At 41.5% G+C, this 16,447-nt stretch overlaps 1 protein-coding gene across 11 annotated transcripts in view; it reads left to right on the top strand.

Annotated features, from left to right (window-relative positions):
- The window catches only part of plekha7a (pleckstrin homology domain containing, family A member 7a), a 159,277-nt gene that overhangs the window by 70,157 nt on the left and 72,673 nt on the right, over positions 1-16,447 (top strand). Inside the window, exon 1 of one of the 11 annotated variants that reach the window (XM_044125302.1) lies at positions 7,001-7,053. The exons of the other annotated variants lie outside the window; for them this stretch is intronic. Coding sequence (XP_043981237.1) covers positions 7,016-7,053 — 38 coding nt within the window. The 5' untranslated portion in view covers positions 7,001-7,015. Of the gene's footprint in view, positions 1-7,000; positions 7,054-16,447 lie in introns of those variants that run through there. 11 annotated transcript variants of the gene reach the window in all.

The raw sequence follows: 16,447 nt of genomic DNA on the forward strand, positions 1-16,447 counted from the left end.
GCCTATTAGACCCGTTGCCATTCCTTCGCCCCTTTCCCGTAAAATTGAACCACAATCAAGACGGTACGGCTCATCAGGGATCAAGAGTCCCAATCCTGCTACTTGATGGAACTCCAATTAATTGTCAGCGCCGCTTTATGGTCTGTCCATCTTGAGAGGCGGCGCTCACAGTGTGCCTGGCATAAGATGGGACAGCAGCAAATGACAGCAAGGTCTGAAAAGGTGTGAGGTGGTGTGAGAAGGCACAGTTTGTTGAGATATATTTTCATTATTTGCCTTGGACAGATTTATTAGGTTGGTAGAAAATGATTGCCATGCCTGCAGTCCAGCACATGTACGTTTGGGGGTTGTAAAGGTTGATTATCACAGGATCAATATAAATATGATCAGATCAAAGTGAAGGGCATAAGCAATGAGGAGGAGTGACTTTAGAGAATACTTGTCTGTGTTTTGTAGTGTTTGTAAGGCACACTGTACATATTTTGTATATGATTTAGTGGCCAGTTTTTACGCCCAAGTTGTGTAATGTCACGCAAAATTATTTAGCTTTCATTTGTTTTTATGTTCCAGAAAATTTCATCTGTTGTAAGACGTTTTTTTTGTTTTTTTTTTAACAAGAGCTGCATATTGTGGGACAATATGTTCAAATGTCCCACAATATGCTGGTCTCTTGAATTTCAATTGCAAATTCAAGAGACGAGGGGAAAAAGTGTTGAACTTTTTAAAGATAATTTCTACTAATGCTGAATCATAGGACTGGACATATTAAAACATTCTTAAAAATGTAGTCTGGCTGAAGGAATAAGGTTCCAGGTAGTTTTTATTCTTTTTCACAAATTTTCATTTCTGTCAAAATTGGAACTGGCTTTCAACAGACTTTATTTTTTTAGAAGTCTGTGTGTGTGCTAATAGTATAGCATTTAAAGTAATTTAAACTTCCCAATGTTCTCTCATCTTTTCTTAACTGTATTTTTTAAAGAATACAGTTGAAGTCCAGAGACTTTTGCAAGAAAAATACCCCAGAAAGATGAGAACTGATTATTAAATTCTTTAAATCAGACATTCTGTGAAAAAATCTATGTTTAATCAGTATATTTTATCTTCAAACTTTAAATATGCCATACAGTGTGCTCAGAAATGCTGCATTTTGTCGCTTTCCTGACCAACCCGAGGAGCGTTCTAAGCAATCACAACAGCTCTTCTTAACGGAGAATAGGTGTAGCTCTGATCGCGCTTGCATTACTGTTTATTCTGCTATCGTAAAATAAAACGACAACACAATTTTACAAGTGAGGTGTTTCCATTAGATAAGAAATACGATTAAAAGTGAAAACATTTGTTCACACGATAAGCCATTTAAAAACATGCCGTGTCCAACTACTTCCTGTCGTCTTCTTTGTCGTCTGCCCCAGTGGCAACATCTGATTGTTGCTCATGTGACTCATGTGATGCGAAAAAACAGCCACGCAAACTTTTTCCGTGGACAATATCAAGCTACAAAACGTCAAAACTCACCTAAATACACGGAAGTCTGACTACATTCAGTTATTTAGACCAAGAAGTTTCAGACCCGGTGTTTTTCATGATTTTAATATTTTATTGTTTAAACGTACAGTACAGATCAAACTTTTGGGGCGGGGGTGCGCCATGAGGTTTGACACCGACGCCATTGTTTCTTACTCATTCTGCTGCATGTCGGCGCCCAAGACGTAACCGACAGCTTCCGGTTTAGTATTTTCAAAATAAAAGCTCCTCCAGACTCAATACGTAGAACGGACATATTTCATTATTTCTTGCGCGGCCCGGTACCAATTGGTTCATGGACCGGTACCGCTCCCCATTACATTATTTCATAATCCATGCAATCTATTCTGGTTCTGCATGTCTTAATTAAGAGGACAATAGTTAGTCAAAATAAACCTTATCATCAAATCCCGTATTTTTCCAAATCCCGCCCTCTCACCCGATCCACTTTCTATTGCACTGACAGTGTTGTTGGGGCACCAAACGCAGTGAGAGGGGCCAATTTAGCTGCATTCGCTTTTTAAAAATAAGCCTTCACATTGTTCCCCTCATCTAAACACTCTCCAATCACAGGGTTCCATTCTGCTGCCATTTCTGTTTGTGCTAATGCAGAAAATTTCCATTATTTCTGCAATAAGACATTTAATAAGCACTCAGCTGAGTGAAGAGCAGCTATAATTACAGTCAGTCATTCAGTCAGTCAGGCGCTGAGGCAAAGGAGAGTGGTGGGGAGGGCAAAACGTCACTGCTATTTTGAACGCGGACGAGTGTCGAACAAGGAGCGATCTGATTTGTGCAGAGTGATCTGAAAATGCTCCTGGAAGAGGTCTGGGTAATTACAAAAGGATTTACTCTCAAAGTGTCGAAGACGGGCGGCTTAAGTGGGAACATTAATGCTGGAGACATTTTAAATGTCAGCCTGCATGTTTTCCTCCAGGCTTTCACCATTCTGAATGTTTTTTTTTTTTTTAAACTTAAATTTTTTTATTTTATTTTTTTAAATGCTCGGCAGATTAACCGCAGTGCTGTTTAGTTTCTCTACTTAACGTTGAATGTCAAGATGCAAGGGAAATATTAGCACAACTCTGTGATACAGAATGATTTTGTTAAAAAACAGAGCCACTGATCGGAGTTTGGTAATGATTTTAGACATGGGCTGTATGGGCAGGGCGGTATGTGAAATACCCAAGAACTAGAAAGTAAAATCCATCTCATCTGTCCCTGAACAGGTTTGCTGGCATTCATGCAAGCAGCATGGGGGAGTAAGTTTACCTTACTTGATGCTGACCATATAATCGTGCAGTTAGACATGCCATGTGTCTCTGAATACATGATGACTGAATGAAACAGACACAAAACTGACTAGATTGATTCAGTGTCCTGTTCCTGTCTTACAAACTTGACACAGTTTTTCAACTGATCCATGCAGAACTGTTTAAGTTTTAAGCTCGCATTAGAGGAAATCTGGCCATTTTCTTCTCCGTCAACCTGGAGGAAATCTGAAATACCTGAACTAGATTTTTTCAGTGTTCTCCATTGCAGTTGCTGTTCACATTTTTTCCCTCCAAACTATAAATGTCAGCCGTCTGCTGGGTGCTTGAAAGAAAACGCTTTCACTCGAGTCAACAGGGATTCATGCCCTGGGTAACCGTGAATGTCTGTAAATACCAGCGCATGGGACACTTTGTGTATTGAAACAAAAGGAAATGGTCAAACGTCTGCCAGTCAGCCCACTAACTGGGGAGAATAAGTATTGAGTACCGCTCCATCTGTCTCAGAGGAGCGCATTTCTGTGCGGATGACAAAAGAGGCCACACCTGCCCAATTAAAAACATTTTGAGAAAAAAGCTGATGGCTTAAAATGAGATTCTGCGGGAACAAAACTCAGGCTTAAGTGACTAAATTTGACTGGGACATGAACGGATGTCTGGAACAGAATCCGTCCAAGGAGCTGTAATGACAAGATAGAATGGCAAATATGTTTTAGTATGGTAGAAATGCTAATCATGTGGCACAAATTAATGTAGCTTGTTAACATTTTTAATGTTGAAACAGGTTCTTGTTTGCGAGTTCATTATTACACTGCATTTTGACAATTGTTTTTTAGAACGCACGCTTCGGCTGGAGAGCTACTATCGATATAATAATCAGTAAGTTGATATTTTTAATGAGTTTTTTAAATTATCAAATTGATTTTAACTTGAATATTTCTATGTGATTCTTGTTGCCATGGAGTGACACGTTTAATTCTCCATTAAGGCAAAAAAATAGGACGATAAATCAATAATGCATATCCTGATAGACGCGTGATCAATATTAATACTCTGATAGATTGCTCAATCATTTCATAACCGCACAGCATTCTGGGAGATGTAGGCAGAGGAAATGGCTCAGCTGCTCAGTCTCTAATCTATGTTAAACTAGGCTAAATTGTTATCATCGACTAACTCCCTTATTCTATGGTTACCTAGCAACAACCTATTGCGTAACAGGAAAGGTCATGGCACTAGTTTTGCATTCTCTGTTATCTAAAAAAAAAAAACCGTATCAATAATTATTGATGTTGACTCATATGAAGCGTTCATGTAGTGATCGTTTTTCAGCCACAGAAAATGCCGACTAGAAGTAAATTTCCCGGCATCATTTTGGCGCCCTCGCTAGTGGGGCGCCCTCAAATATCGTGCCCTGCTACAGTTGAACAGATTGCTCTTTGTCTACTGACTTCTAGCTTATTGTTCAGGTTTTTACATCTCTACATAAACAGGATGATGGTAATTTTGTACATTTATTATTCCAGTTAATCAATTAAAAAATTTTATGATACGCTAGCCCTCTGACTAGTCATGTTCAATCACTCTGCCTTACTTTGTAAGCTTGAAATGTAGAAATTCCTGTTTTAAAAAAAAAACTTAAAATTTTTTTTTATATTGTCTCAAACCAAACATCTCAGTTTTCTAGGTTATTATGTTCAGGAGGTTTTGAAGTAAGTTATCAATCAATCAGCTTTATTTCCAACAACAGGTAGATTTGGTTACAGTGAAGTGAGTCTCACCGTAACCAAGCAGGCGGTTTCAGACAGGAAACTTTAGGAGGGGTGATACAATTATAACATGATTCAAAATGGCCCGGTGCTCAAAATGTTAAAAACAGTAAAGCTCTGACTCAAATACAGTATTCTCATTAGGACAAGATAAAGAAAAATAAAATAAGACGGCAATAAAACTGGTTTAGTACTGTTTGGTTGACCGCAGTACAAGGCTGCGAAACACGTTGCTTTGCGGTAGGTAACCCTCTGTGGGAGAGAGCCTTTTAGGTCAAAACAGGTAATGCGATTAATCTGCATTACGTAACATCAATGCGTTAAGCATTTTAGATTGTGTGCGTTAACACATCGGCGTTGACAGCCCTGTTTTTTTATTTTTTATACAGCATTAATTTATGCGACGGTTCCAACTTTTGGTCCAAGGCGAGCTTCTGCAGTGTGTGTCAGAGGAAGGAAGTGCTGTAACAGTCATATCCCTGTGTCATCCTGAGCTTTGCCAGGTCGCTCCAGCTAGTAATGCTGGCGAAAATTGCTTCTCCTTCTGATATTACTGGCAGCGTGTCGCTGTGAGTGAGCAAGGCCCACTGAGCCGCTGCTATGGCTCCGTCGGTCCCACCCGGCCCCTCCGAGCTGCTGGAGGTCCGCCGTGTCTTCACTGGGTCACACTGAAACCAGAGACGGGCCGGGGAACCGCCTGGCAACATAAAAGCACTGAGATCTAATGAGCTAAATTACACTTTGCGAGTCGGGTGATTTGGGTCGTGCACGGCCTTCTGGTAGCTCGCCGGTCCTCCCTGTTTGAAGAACAGAGGAGGGGGTGTTAGAAAGGAAGCCTGGTGGGTAGAAAGTGAAGCAAGGGACATGGATTACATCTGCAAATGCAGCTAAAAGCAGTCTCCTGGGATTTTTCGGTCATTTTTAGAGGTGCTCAGATTGATTGGCTCCAATTTCTTTCATTTAGGGCGATCGTCGATCAGTCGGTACGTGATCTTATCCGCCAATCTTTATCACCGACCCAAGGCTCTCAGAGTAGGTTGTGTTTAACAATACACAACCTACTTTCGCCAACTATACAACTTTAAATAACAATTTTGTTTTTATTACAGATTTGTCCAATTTTAGCCAAAGTTAGTCTGGCTTTTTTAAATATTGGTGATCGGCCAGAAAACTGCAATCGGTTCATGGGTATTTCATACTATCCGTCAGTCTAAGTTATTAGTAGACATAATCTATCATTGTGAGAGAGTTGTAAGAAAATAACCAGCCATGAGCTTAAATCACTAGTCTCTGGTTTGGCCTTCATCAAATATGAAGCTGCTTGACTTTTTTATTGAAAGTCAAGCAGCGACGTCTCGACTATGTGCTCTTTTGTCAGGTTTTTGGAGGTTTTCACCTTTCCTCATCCACCTTGTCCTTCCATCATTCTCTTTACCTCACACAGTGTCTAAGGTTCATGTTGTTGTACATTTTAGTGAATCCCGTTGTGTGCCGGACTTTAAATGCCTCATTAAAATCTGCTGCTTTTTGGCATTTAACACTAGATAGTTTCCTTTGATGACTGGCTTAATTTCAGCTGTAGGTGTTTTAAAGGGACAGTATTATTTATTTTTCAGGCACAGTTGTTCTAAAAATGCTACCTATGTCAAATATGACTTAAAAGAAATTAAACTTAGCAATTTACCAACTTGAAATTAGGCCTCTGTCTCTTTAAGAAACTCCTGTTGTTTCTGAAACTTCACCTTCAGGAAGTCATCACAACATGGCTCTTCTATTAACCCTTAATAACGTTTTTACCAGCGTGTCACTGAGAAGTAGCTACTGTAATGAGCTCAAGTTCCACCAGGTGGTTGCTAATTGCTGCTGGCTAGTCTGAAGGGGCTGAGTGGAAGAGCCGTGGGGGAGGGCTGCTCTGTGAGACAGAAGTTCAGAAACTGCAGCTCTGGGAAGGAGCTCTGTCCTTGAAGGCTAGGTCCAACCAGGCATTGGACCTAGCCGGTCTGGAGTGTGACCAGTGGTACGGTCACACTCCAGAGTCAGAATAAACCTTTGCAGACGAGTGATCCGTTTCTGAGTGCGTCTCGGTTTGAGTGGGCGACAGAGTCGGAGCGGTGGGCGCTGCGTGAGAGAACGAAACGGACTCTGAGAAAATCCAACTGTAAAACACGTTTGTGTTTGTGACGTGTGTGTGGGTCTGAGTGCTGCAGCGGGCCGTTAAGACCCCGAGAGTCTAAAGCTGAACTCTGCGTGTTACTGCTGCACTTTGCACTCAGCAGACCGAGGAAGGAATTTACTGGCAGCGTTGACCTGCAGGGAATTTAGGTGTGTGTGCATGCGTGGGCGTGTGTGTGTGTAGTCAGATTGTGTTGCAGCTCTTCACCCTTTGACCTGTAATAACACCATGCTGGCACACCCTTCTGCTGGTTACAGACAGGAAGAGCGTCTAAACGCATGCAACATTCACATGAAGCTGTGAACTTCAGATGCAGGTAAATGGGGGGTAAAATAAGGTTTAATATGTGTGTTTGTTTCAGCTTTGCATTTCGTCATGCTTCATCTATCTCATGCAGTTCTGCGCCTGCAGCGTCGGTGGTCAGAACAAAGTGCAGCCGGGCTATAATGTCACTGTGGCATGTCAAATACCTTCATTCTAAATCCAAGTTTTCGGCTCGTTGGACGATCAGCTGCCAGGCGTTGGCGCTCTAATTCATCAGAGTGTGTTTAGCGCAGTCTGGTGGCGGTGAAGTGAAAACGATTTCACCGACACACACGTGGACACAATAATGAAAAAGAACAGCAGATGTATTGTGTTTTTTTTGGTTCACATGCTTCAGTGTGTCTGAAACCTGAAGCTGTTTATGAAACGAAAATAACTAATATAAAAAATACGGCTGAAAAACCTAGTGCAAATACTTTTTTATGGACAAACAAGAGGTTTCTTTTGACATTATTTCAGTTAGTTTTGGAATTTCAATTTGTGCATTTTTGTGGTTAATGAACACGCAGCTACTGATGTTTCAGTATTTGCCAGTTCTATATCTTCTGTGTGAGGGTGACAGGTTAGGTTGAGATGGGAAAGACGTGGACACCGTTGGGTCTTCCAACAGGACAGTGGTCCAAGACGCATGACAACAAGTTTTCAGATGGGTGAAGATCAATCCTTGAGTGTATTTTTGATCTGAAAGCGTTAAAGCCTGGTGAAATCAAAACACTTAGTTTAAAGTGTTTTGTTGTGGAATTAATTCCCTCTCAGTTGCTGGTAAAACGCTCAATTTTCGGCCGTTCGTGTTTGAGTGCAAGTAACCTTTTTGCATGCATTACAAACAGAATTAGCTTGGAGTTCCAATGTGCACTCTCACCTCAACATCCTGCAAATGCAAGCAGCATTTTTTTTTTGGCTCTTCATGCACTCCGTTAACCATCCGCGGCGTGCTCTGGCAGGAATGACCTTGCTGTGTTTTCCCACTCTGCACAGACGGCGCTCCACCGAGCACTGCAGCTCCACACTTCAAAGCTAAGAACCCTTTAAATAGACATGACCTTTGACCGAGCGGACGCCCACTCACATCTCCACGTCATGTTGGAAACGCTCCGTCAGCCGCACATCTGTTAAAACGAAAGCAGGGTGTGAAATCCAGCGGACATGAGGATTAATTTTACTGAAACATGGGAGGGAGAAAAAAAAGAGCCTGCAGCTTTTGGAGATGGAGATGTAGCTTGTTGTTATTGGTGACACGGGGATCCGGCTGTCGACGCTGAATGTTGGGGCGTGGCATTTCAGATGTGTTTACGTGACGTTGTTGAGGATCTGCTCGAAGTTTAAAATTAGCGATTAAAAACTGTAAACCTTATTGTCCTGTCAGTGGGTGAGATAATAGGCAGCAAGTACATCCTCAAAGTTCAAACGTTAGGAGCAGAACAAGTGAATTAGGGCTATAAATTTGACAAAGTCCAAGTTGTCATAGCTCGATCACTGGGACAGAACACAGCTTTCAAACTTGAAAGCTTCAGTTTTTGTGGAGTGTTCTTACTTTGCAATGGTCTTTATCTTTTAAAAGACATAACACCTAAAAGGCGACGTTGCTCCCTTTCCATTAGTTTTCTGTGGAACTTGCAACAATCTCTTGTCTTACTCCAGTCAAGCGACCGGTGAAATTCACACATCTGAAATTTAGAGCTCGTAGACATGCACACATGGCCTAGCGACGCGACACAAGAAAGTTGAAAAATGCTCCACTTTTAGCGCCGTCATCGCTCTCGTTTCCCAGTAGCGCCCCAATAGTGCCGGTCGCTGATGCTTTGAGCCCAGAAAAGTGCTGCAAGGAATAAATGAGAGGGTAGAAATCCAGCTACCAATCTGTGAACAGAAAAAGTTGTGAATGATCACTGCAATTTTCTGTGCCGTTTTAGAATTGTACCCTTCCTGTAGTTTTAGCAGCAGCAGAGGAGGAAGTGAACGAAGCCGTTCAGTCTGTTAGCCGCGCTTCCAAATATTGAATTAACATTAGCAACCATCTTGTTCGGCTCAGCTCTTCTCTCTTTGCAGTGGAGGATTTGTTGTTTACAGGCTGGGCAATTTCTGGTCTATTCATATTGTTTAATTGGCGCATTGCATACATCATGGCCAAAAGTTTGGATAAAGTTTAAAACTTCATTAGAGTCCACGCCTCCAGGAAGCAGTAGCCGAGTGTCCGGAACGAAGCAAATTGTAGAAAAGCAGGCTATTTTTTTTTTGTTTTTGTTTTTTACCAGGCTAGCTCTTCAGGAAAAGGTGTCAAAACAAACAAGTTGTTGATGAAGCTTCAAAGCTTCAGGCCAGTCAGGGTGACCTCTGTCCACTGCCGAAAAACAACAACAACGGGTATGTGAGCATCAGAAACCAATTGTCGGACTATGGAGCAAAGAGATTAAACGGATGTGGTTAGGTTATTTTTCCGGTAACAAATACACACCGCAACAAAGTACGATCGAAGAAGGTAAACTGGTGGGGGCAGTGGGATATTTTTGGGAAATGTCAGGTCCTTCCATTCATGCAGACGTTAGTTTGAACACGTCCCTCCTACCTTACCATTGTTGCAGACCATGTACAACCTCTCCTGAAAACAGAAACTGTAATCCCTGATAGCTTTCAGCAGGACAATGCGCCCTGCCACAAAGGTCAGCAGTGGTTGGAGGAGCCCAAAAGCACACGTGAGGCGTTGACCTGCCCCAGATTTTCTAACCATCCCATGAGAAACAATTAGTGACACACACCTCAGCACAACTTCAGGGATCAATTGGAGTCCACAGCTTGACGGTTTGCAGGTGTTTAGGCTGCAGTAGAGAGAGTTTTGATAGGCAGACGGTCGTTACGTTGAGGCTAATTGGTGGATTTCAGCGGTCAAAAATATGGCAGAATTGAATGGATTGTAATAATTTTGTCTTGAGACCTAATTATAATTTTGGTCTATATTTGGTTTACTGTCAGTTTCATGATCCTAGAATACATCCTGAATTATTTCAAAAGTAAAATATAGTTTTTCTTTTTAATGCCAAATTTTTGTTGTAAGAGGCACATTTCTGAATTATATAGATATCTTGTTTGTAAGACGAGTGTATTTTTTTATATGAGAAAAAAAAGACATAAATGGGCAATATCATCTAAAATTGACTTTTTAAAACATTAAGGGGTTAATAGAGACGCAACGTTGTGATGACTTCCTGAAGGCGGAGCTTGAGAAAAACCAGGAGCTTCTTACTTTTTTTTTTTTTCCACTAGGGGTCCTTTTTGTGGGTTCTAGTGTCCCTCATATGACAGTAGGCTGACAGGAAAGGGGGAAGGAGAGGAGGGAAGACTTGCAGCAAATGTCAGCCGGGGCCGGGAATCGAACCCGCGACGGCTGCGTCGAGGACTCAAGGCCTCCATATGTGGGTTGCGCTATCCCCTACGCCACCACAGCACGCCCCGACCAGGAGCTTCTTAAAGAGACAGTGCTCCAAGGTGTTCAAAGTCAAATTTATTTTAAATCATATTTGTTAAATAGTATTTTTACAATAACTTAAGGTCACATAGTTACTTGATCTGGCTATAAAGTTGCACGATGTGGCTGGAAATCACATAATGCTGCTCCTTTAAGCTGTGGGTGTTTTTAAAACTCCAAACCTGTACAGCCCGTCTCTCATAAATGTCATCTGGACGTCTACGGGGTCAACGGGTTATTGCTTGAGCTGACAGTGGTCAAGACCGCGTAGTGAGAAGAAGGCTCAGTGGGATTCCCTGATGCTAAGCTTGACTTTTACTGAGTCTGCCACCTCCACAGGGGAGCTTATCTGATAAATAAAGTTCAATAAAAATAGTAGACAAACAGTTTTAAAGCTGCATGAAGGAAACTGTGGATAAGTGCCTTCCCTCCTGATCACAGCCTAATGAGTCATTTTGTCTAAACAGCCTGTTTGGTTGTCTGTGATTGGTTCAAATTTAAATGCCATGGCTCATCGATTTTATATCTCCTTGTTTGATATGGTCTTATGAAGCTCATATCACCACCGTGGGTGAGTCTCATTGTGAAAGGATGATATGACAACACTAGGATGAGTCACCATGTCTGAAGTCTGACTTTTTTTTTTTTATAAAACCAGTTTTAATGTTGATCTTCAAGGGTAGACTTCCAGATTTTTGTGTTTACATCCATATTGAATCAGATGGTTAGAAAAATAAACTTTGTTTTAAGTTGCATTAAAGCGGAGAGCAGGAAAGTCTTAACATGCAAAACTGTTTAACATCAGGTTGATTTACCAATCAGCTACACCTGCAGGAACATGAAGGTGTTTCTTTGGGTCTGGGCTTCATCTCTGAGTCCGTGTCCTGGGGCGGGGCGATGCGTATCACAATATAAGTATTACATATCAGTTGATATCGATGATTATTAAGCTCTTTGTTTTAAAAACACAAAATACTGCCAAACTACTAACATGACCATTCCTCTTTGATCCGGAGTTTCCTCTTGAGCATGTACTCATTTGCTGCAACAGGTTAAGGCGTACTGTTTGTATTCTGTGCATCGTCCATTGTCTGCAGACGGCTGAGTTGTCATAGTCAAGTGTACCAATTTCCTACATTTCTCTGTACATATTCCTTCATTTCCAACAATCCAAAAGGATAATAGGAAGCTGGTGAGGAACTTGGGCATTTCTTCTCCATCAGGGCTGGATGGAGACTGCTGTTCCCTGACAGTTGTGTCAGGGAACAGCAGTCACATGGTCACATCCATGCGACTTTCAACGTAATCGGCTCGCGTCCGCGGTCATAAAAATTTATTTATTTTTTCTCCTCCCCAGGGGGTCTTTTTGTGGGCTCTAGTGTCCCTTTATACATAAGTAGGCTGACAGGGGGATGGAGAGGGGGGAAGACAGGCGGCAAATGTCGCCGGGTCCGGGAATCAAACCCACGAAGGCCGCATCAAGGACTCAAGGCCTCCAGATGTGGGTCGCGCTGTCCCCCACGCCACCACAGCACGCCCATAAAAATGTATCTTTGAGAGGAAGGGTTCAGTGGACGACCGCCTCGAGACCAAGTGGACCTCCAAGGAGTTTGTTGATGACAACATGAAACTGCTGCTGCACATGTGTGATAACAAGTTGTTACCAGCTAGCCAAAGAGCAAGTGAGTATTTTCAAGCCAGACTTTTGGGGCTAAAGCCTTTCCTTTGTCTATACTCCCCAGAATGCCAGATGGTTCTGGATCAGAGTTCACTGAAATTATCAAAATTCTATCGGACGTATTTTCTGTTAGCATTGATCCTGGGTCCTTTGCAATAGATGTTGTTGTTTTTTTGGGGGGACATTAGCCCCAAATGTCCCTCAGTATTTATTAAATGAAACTATCTTACCACTACTATAAAAGCTAACAGTCTTTCCTATTTCTGCTCTTATGGGGACAGCAAGAAAAATAGATTGCACTCCTGGATTGGCTGCTTTGCAAACACCAACCAATTCAAGTCAAGTAGCATTGCGGCTAGTTATATTAGCTTCCCAGGCGTAGTTTTCTTTTTAATACTATATACGTGCTACAGAAAAATAGTTCAGTTATCCATGTCTAATCTGGAGTTGCAATCCCCAATAAACAACATTAAGCGAAATTTGCAAAATATGAACTGCGCACAGACAGGTGTCTGTTAGTTGCAGTTTTCACATTTTTTTTAACCTAATCTGTCATGGTACATGCTAGATTAAAAAAAATTATTGTATCTTGTTGGAAAACTTTGAGTCAAAGTGGGATATATTTACGATTTAGGAATATCCCCAGAGACTGCCAGCTGCTCCAAATGCTAAAGAAAGACAAGATCCCATTTTACTCAAGAGCAGCCTCATTTCACTCAGATGTGTGGCCTCTGCTGCTCGTATAAATAATTAAGGCCGTTCATCAGGAAGGCTCATTATGCCGTATAGTTTTAGTAACAGCTTACAGCATGTCAATTTGCTCCTCCATATTTTCAACATATAAGTAGATTCCACCCTTTTAAGTTACTATCCGTAATGCTTGTGGGAAATAAACATATTAAACATATTTTTGATTTTCTAGCCAATATTAGCATTAAAAGCTTATTTTTTACCGCTTATAAAGTGTTAGAAATGTGTTTGTATTATAATAATTGACTCAAATCATTGGCTCATAGATTAAGTGTCCATAATGCTTTAGGGTGCTGTGAAATTAAAAGTAACCGTTTTAAATGCAGAGGTTGATGCACATTGTCATTGTGCCAAACTGAGAGCAGCTGTCGGCTGCAGCTGAAAGCAGGATTAACAGACCTGCTGAAATCCTGCCAATGTTGCGAAATAAATTGCTCTGTAAACATTACTTCTGATTACGCTGTTGTCTGTATGTGTGGAATTGTGACGATACTCTTGATCTGAATTCAGTTCAGGTTTTTATGTATAGCCCATTTGGGGGAAATAGTTCAATATCCTGAAACTTTCATAGATTTTTTGTTTTTAAAGTCAAGTTTATTTGTAGAGACTTGTACAGAATTTCATCAAAAATGGCTGTTCAGAGTACTTTAGATGCAAAAATGAAAACACCAAACAGTCACCAATTGAGAAGCCAGTAACAGACATTACATTTTGTCAAATGCCTTCATCAAAATTATCAATATACATCAAACATGTTGGTTAATGTAGCAGTGATTATGGGTTGAAAGCAACTCTAGACAGATGGATTTTTAACCTTGATTTAAAGGAACTCAGTGTTTCAGCTGTTTTGCAGTTTTCTGGAAGTTTGTTCCATATATTGAAGCATAAAGATTGAATTCTACTTCTCAATGTTTGCTTCTGGGGATGCAGAGTAGACTAAAAATTAAGTGTCTTTGCACTAACAGGCCCATCAAAGTCAGTTGTAAGGTGGAGTTTGCTAGCGCTCCATGGACCCAACTGAAAGCAACCAGTCCCACCTTCACACTTCCTGGTTTTCACAGTTCTCGAAGCTCTTTCACGTCAAATTCAGCAACCGACAAAAGAAACGGGGAAAGATTTAATCATGGATGTTTTTATGCCATAACCAGCTAAAGGACACGGGATGGAAGGTACATTGTGAACATCTCTTTCATTTCCAGTGATAAATTGTGCGGCTGAGAGCCCCACCGGGTGACGCTTCCAGCATTGGTTTCAGCCTGTTTTCATTACACCGGAGGTTGTCATCGCCTCTGTTCCCCTGAAAATGATGCTGTCACATCTATAACGTCGTGGACTATTTCAAACCTCACTGCAGAATGAAATCACAGCCTCTTAGGAAACCTTACGCACTGTTCCCATTCACAGTGAGCAATCTGACATGAGCTTTATCAGCTTCCTAAGGGAACAGTTACCACACTGGGCTCACAAACAAACAGGCCTGTGTGCAAATGTGCAAGATCGATATCTGGATTTACTGCTGCGTTAACGGAGAGGATTTGGAGTGAGCTTGATATCAGCGATGATGGATTCCTCTTTATCTGTTTACGGACCGGCGAGCAGATTTAATGGCTTTGACACATAGCTTTTAATTTTGTGAGATCTCTGTGAATTTCGAATCCATCTATTAGTTCTGACATCGGGGTGTAAATGAATGTATCACATCTGTCATCACCGCTAAATCTAACTGATATTTACGATGTACAATGGAATGAATCGAATGGTATTCATTGTTAAGAATATCCCAATACAGGGCGTGCTGTGGTGGCGTACGGGATAGCGTGACCCACATTTGGAGGCCTTCAGTCCTCGACGCGGCCGTCGCTTGTTCGATTCCCGGACCCGACTGACATTTGCCGCATGTCTTCCCCCCTTTCCTGTCAGCCTACTGTCATATAATGGACACTAGAGCCCATAAAAAGACCCCCTGGAGGGGAAAAAAAAAAAAAAGAATATCCCAATACTGGTACCGGGACTGTTACTGAGTCATTTAGGATTAGGTAAAGAAGTCTCAACTTACTGCTTGATTAAAGTCAGTGTACCTTTGTACAGGTCTTTGAAGAAATATTCACCTCTTAATTTATTTCTTGGTTTGATTAGGAAACAGAGTTGAAACGTTTGTTACATTTCCAGCTGGTGCGTTTCTCTTTCACACTAAACTGTGTTCCCCTCCCCGCCTGTGGTGGCGCTGCACCAAGAACCACTGAAGGAAGCAACATTAAAACCTCTGAAGAAGACGCTGAGCGGCAACTTTCTTCTTCGTAAAATGCAAACATAAATGTAGTGGGGTCAGATTTTAATGGTTGTAGGATTTCTCTTTGTACTTTGGCAAAATACCTGGAGCGGTTTCTTCCGCTAGCGCTAAACTCTCATGCTTGTTTTGGTTATATTTACCCAGAATGCCCAGCGTTACAGTCCATTTCCTGCTTTTGGAGCGATTTTCAGTCCGCCCAGTGATCTCATGCACTTGAACCGCACCAGTAGCTGAGTTTCCATTGCAAATATGTGCAAGACTTATTGATAATATCAGTTCCAGTCAATATCTGGAATTATTTTGACTGGAATTGTCAGTCAATATAATGTACACCACACTCTGCAGCTGTGGGAATCATTGCAGCTCCGCCTGGGGGAGCGAATCAGTCAGAACTCACCACTCTGAGGCCCGTCGGCTTAATTTGTTATTCCTTTCAAGCCAAAGCTGATTGATTCTAATCCTGTCTCCTGTTCAGGTAATTAATAAACCGCCATCTGACTTTTGTGGCTGTGATTCCTGTTATGGTACAAGACAGAGCATATTCCCCTGTGAACCGTGGCAGCGTACGCACGCTCTGGTTGTTTCGTTTTATTACACACTCCTCCTGTAGCAAAGCCGTCGTGAGTCATGATTCCTCCGGTGTTGATTCGCCGTAACGCTTTGCTGCTCGTCAGGCTGTTCTGTCAACAGTTTTTACAACTGGTTTTTAAACATACGTGTGTAAATGGGAACAGGGCCAGACCTCTAGATGGTGAAATTATGTCACTAATGATTAAGTTCAAACACATAACCTGCTGCTGCAGTTAAGATTTATGCTGGTGGATAATTGGCCTGACTGCCGAGAACAGCCAGGAACATTTGAGCCGTCGGGTTTTAAAGTAAGTGCTAATTGACGGGACCAAAACTTTGATATGTATTTTATTTCATTCCAGAGAACATGGGACAGTCTGTCGATGGGGAAACTGTCAGATATGCAAAAAAATCTGGCCTCCTCTATGGAAGAGTGGCAAGAAGAAGCCATTTTTGACAGAAGTTTGATTTGTAGGTTTTCCACAAGTCATGGTATTATAGACTGTAGTGTTGATCAGATAAGAATGAAATTATTCTTTTGAGCATTTTCATGTATTAGAACGATCCAGTTCAAGTTCTGATTAAAGTTTTAATTATGATTCTGTTGCAAGTCTTAAAAATTTCTCTTCACATCT

This window comes from Gambusia affinis, linkage group LG08 (assembly GCF_019740435.1).
Source record: "Gambusia affinis linkage group LG08, SWU_Gaff_1.0, whole genome shotgun sequence".
In the NCBI taxonomy this organism is placed as follows: Eukaryota; Metazoa; Chordata; class Actinopteri; order Cyprinodontiformes; family Poeciliidae; genus Gambusia; species Gambusia affinis.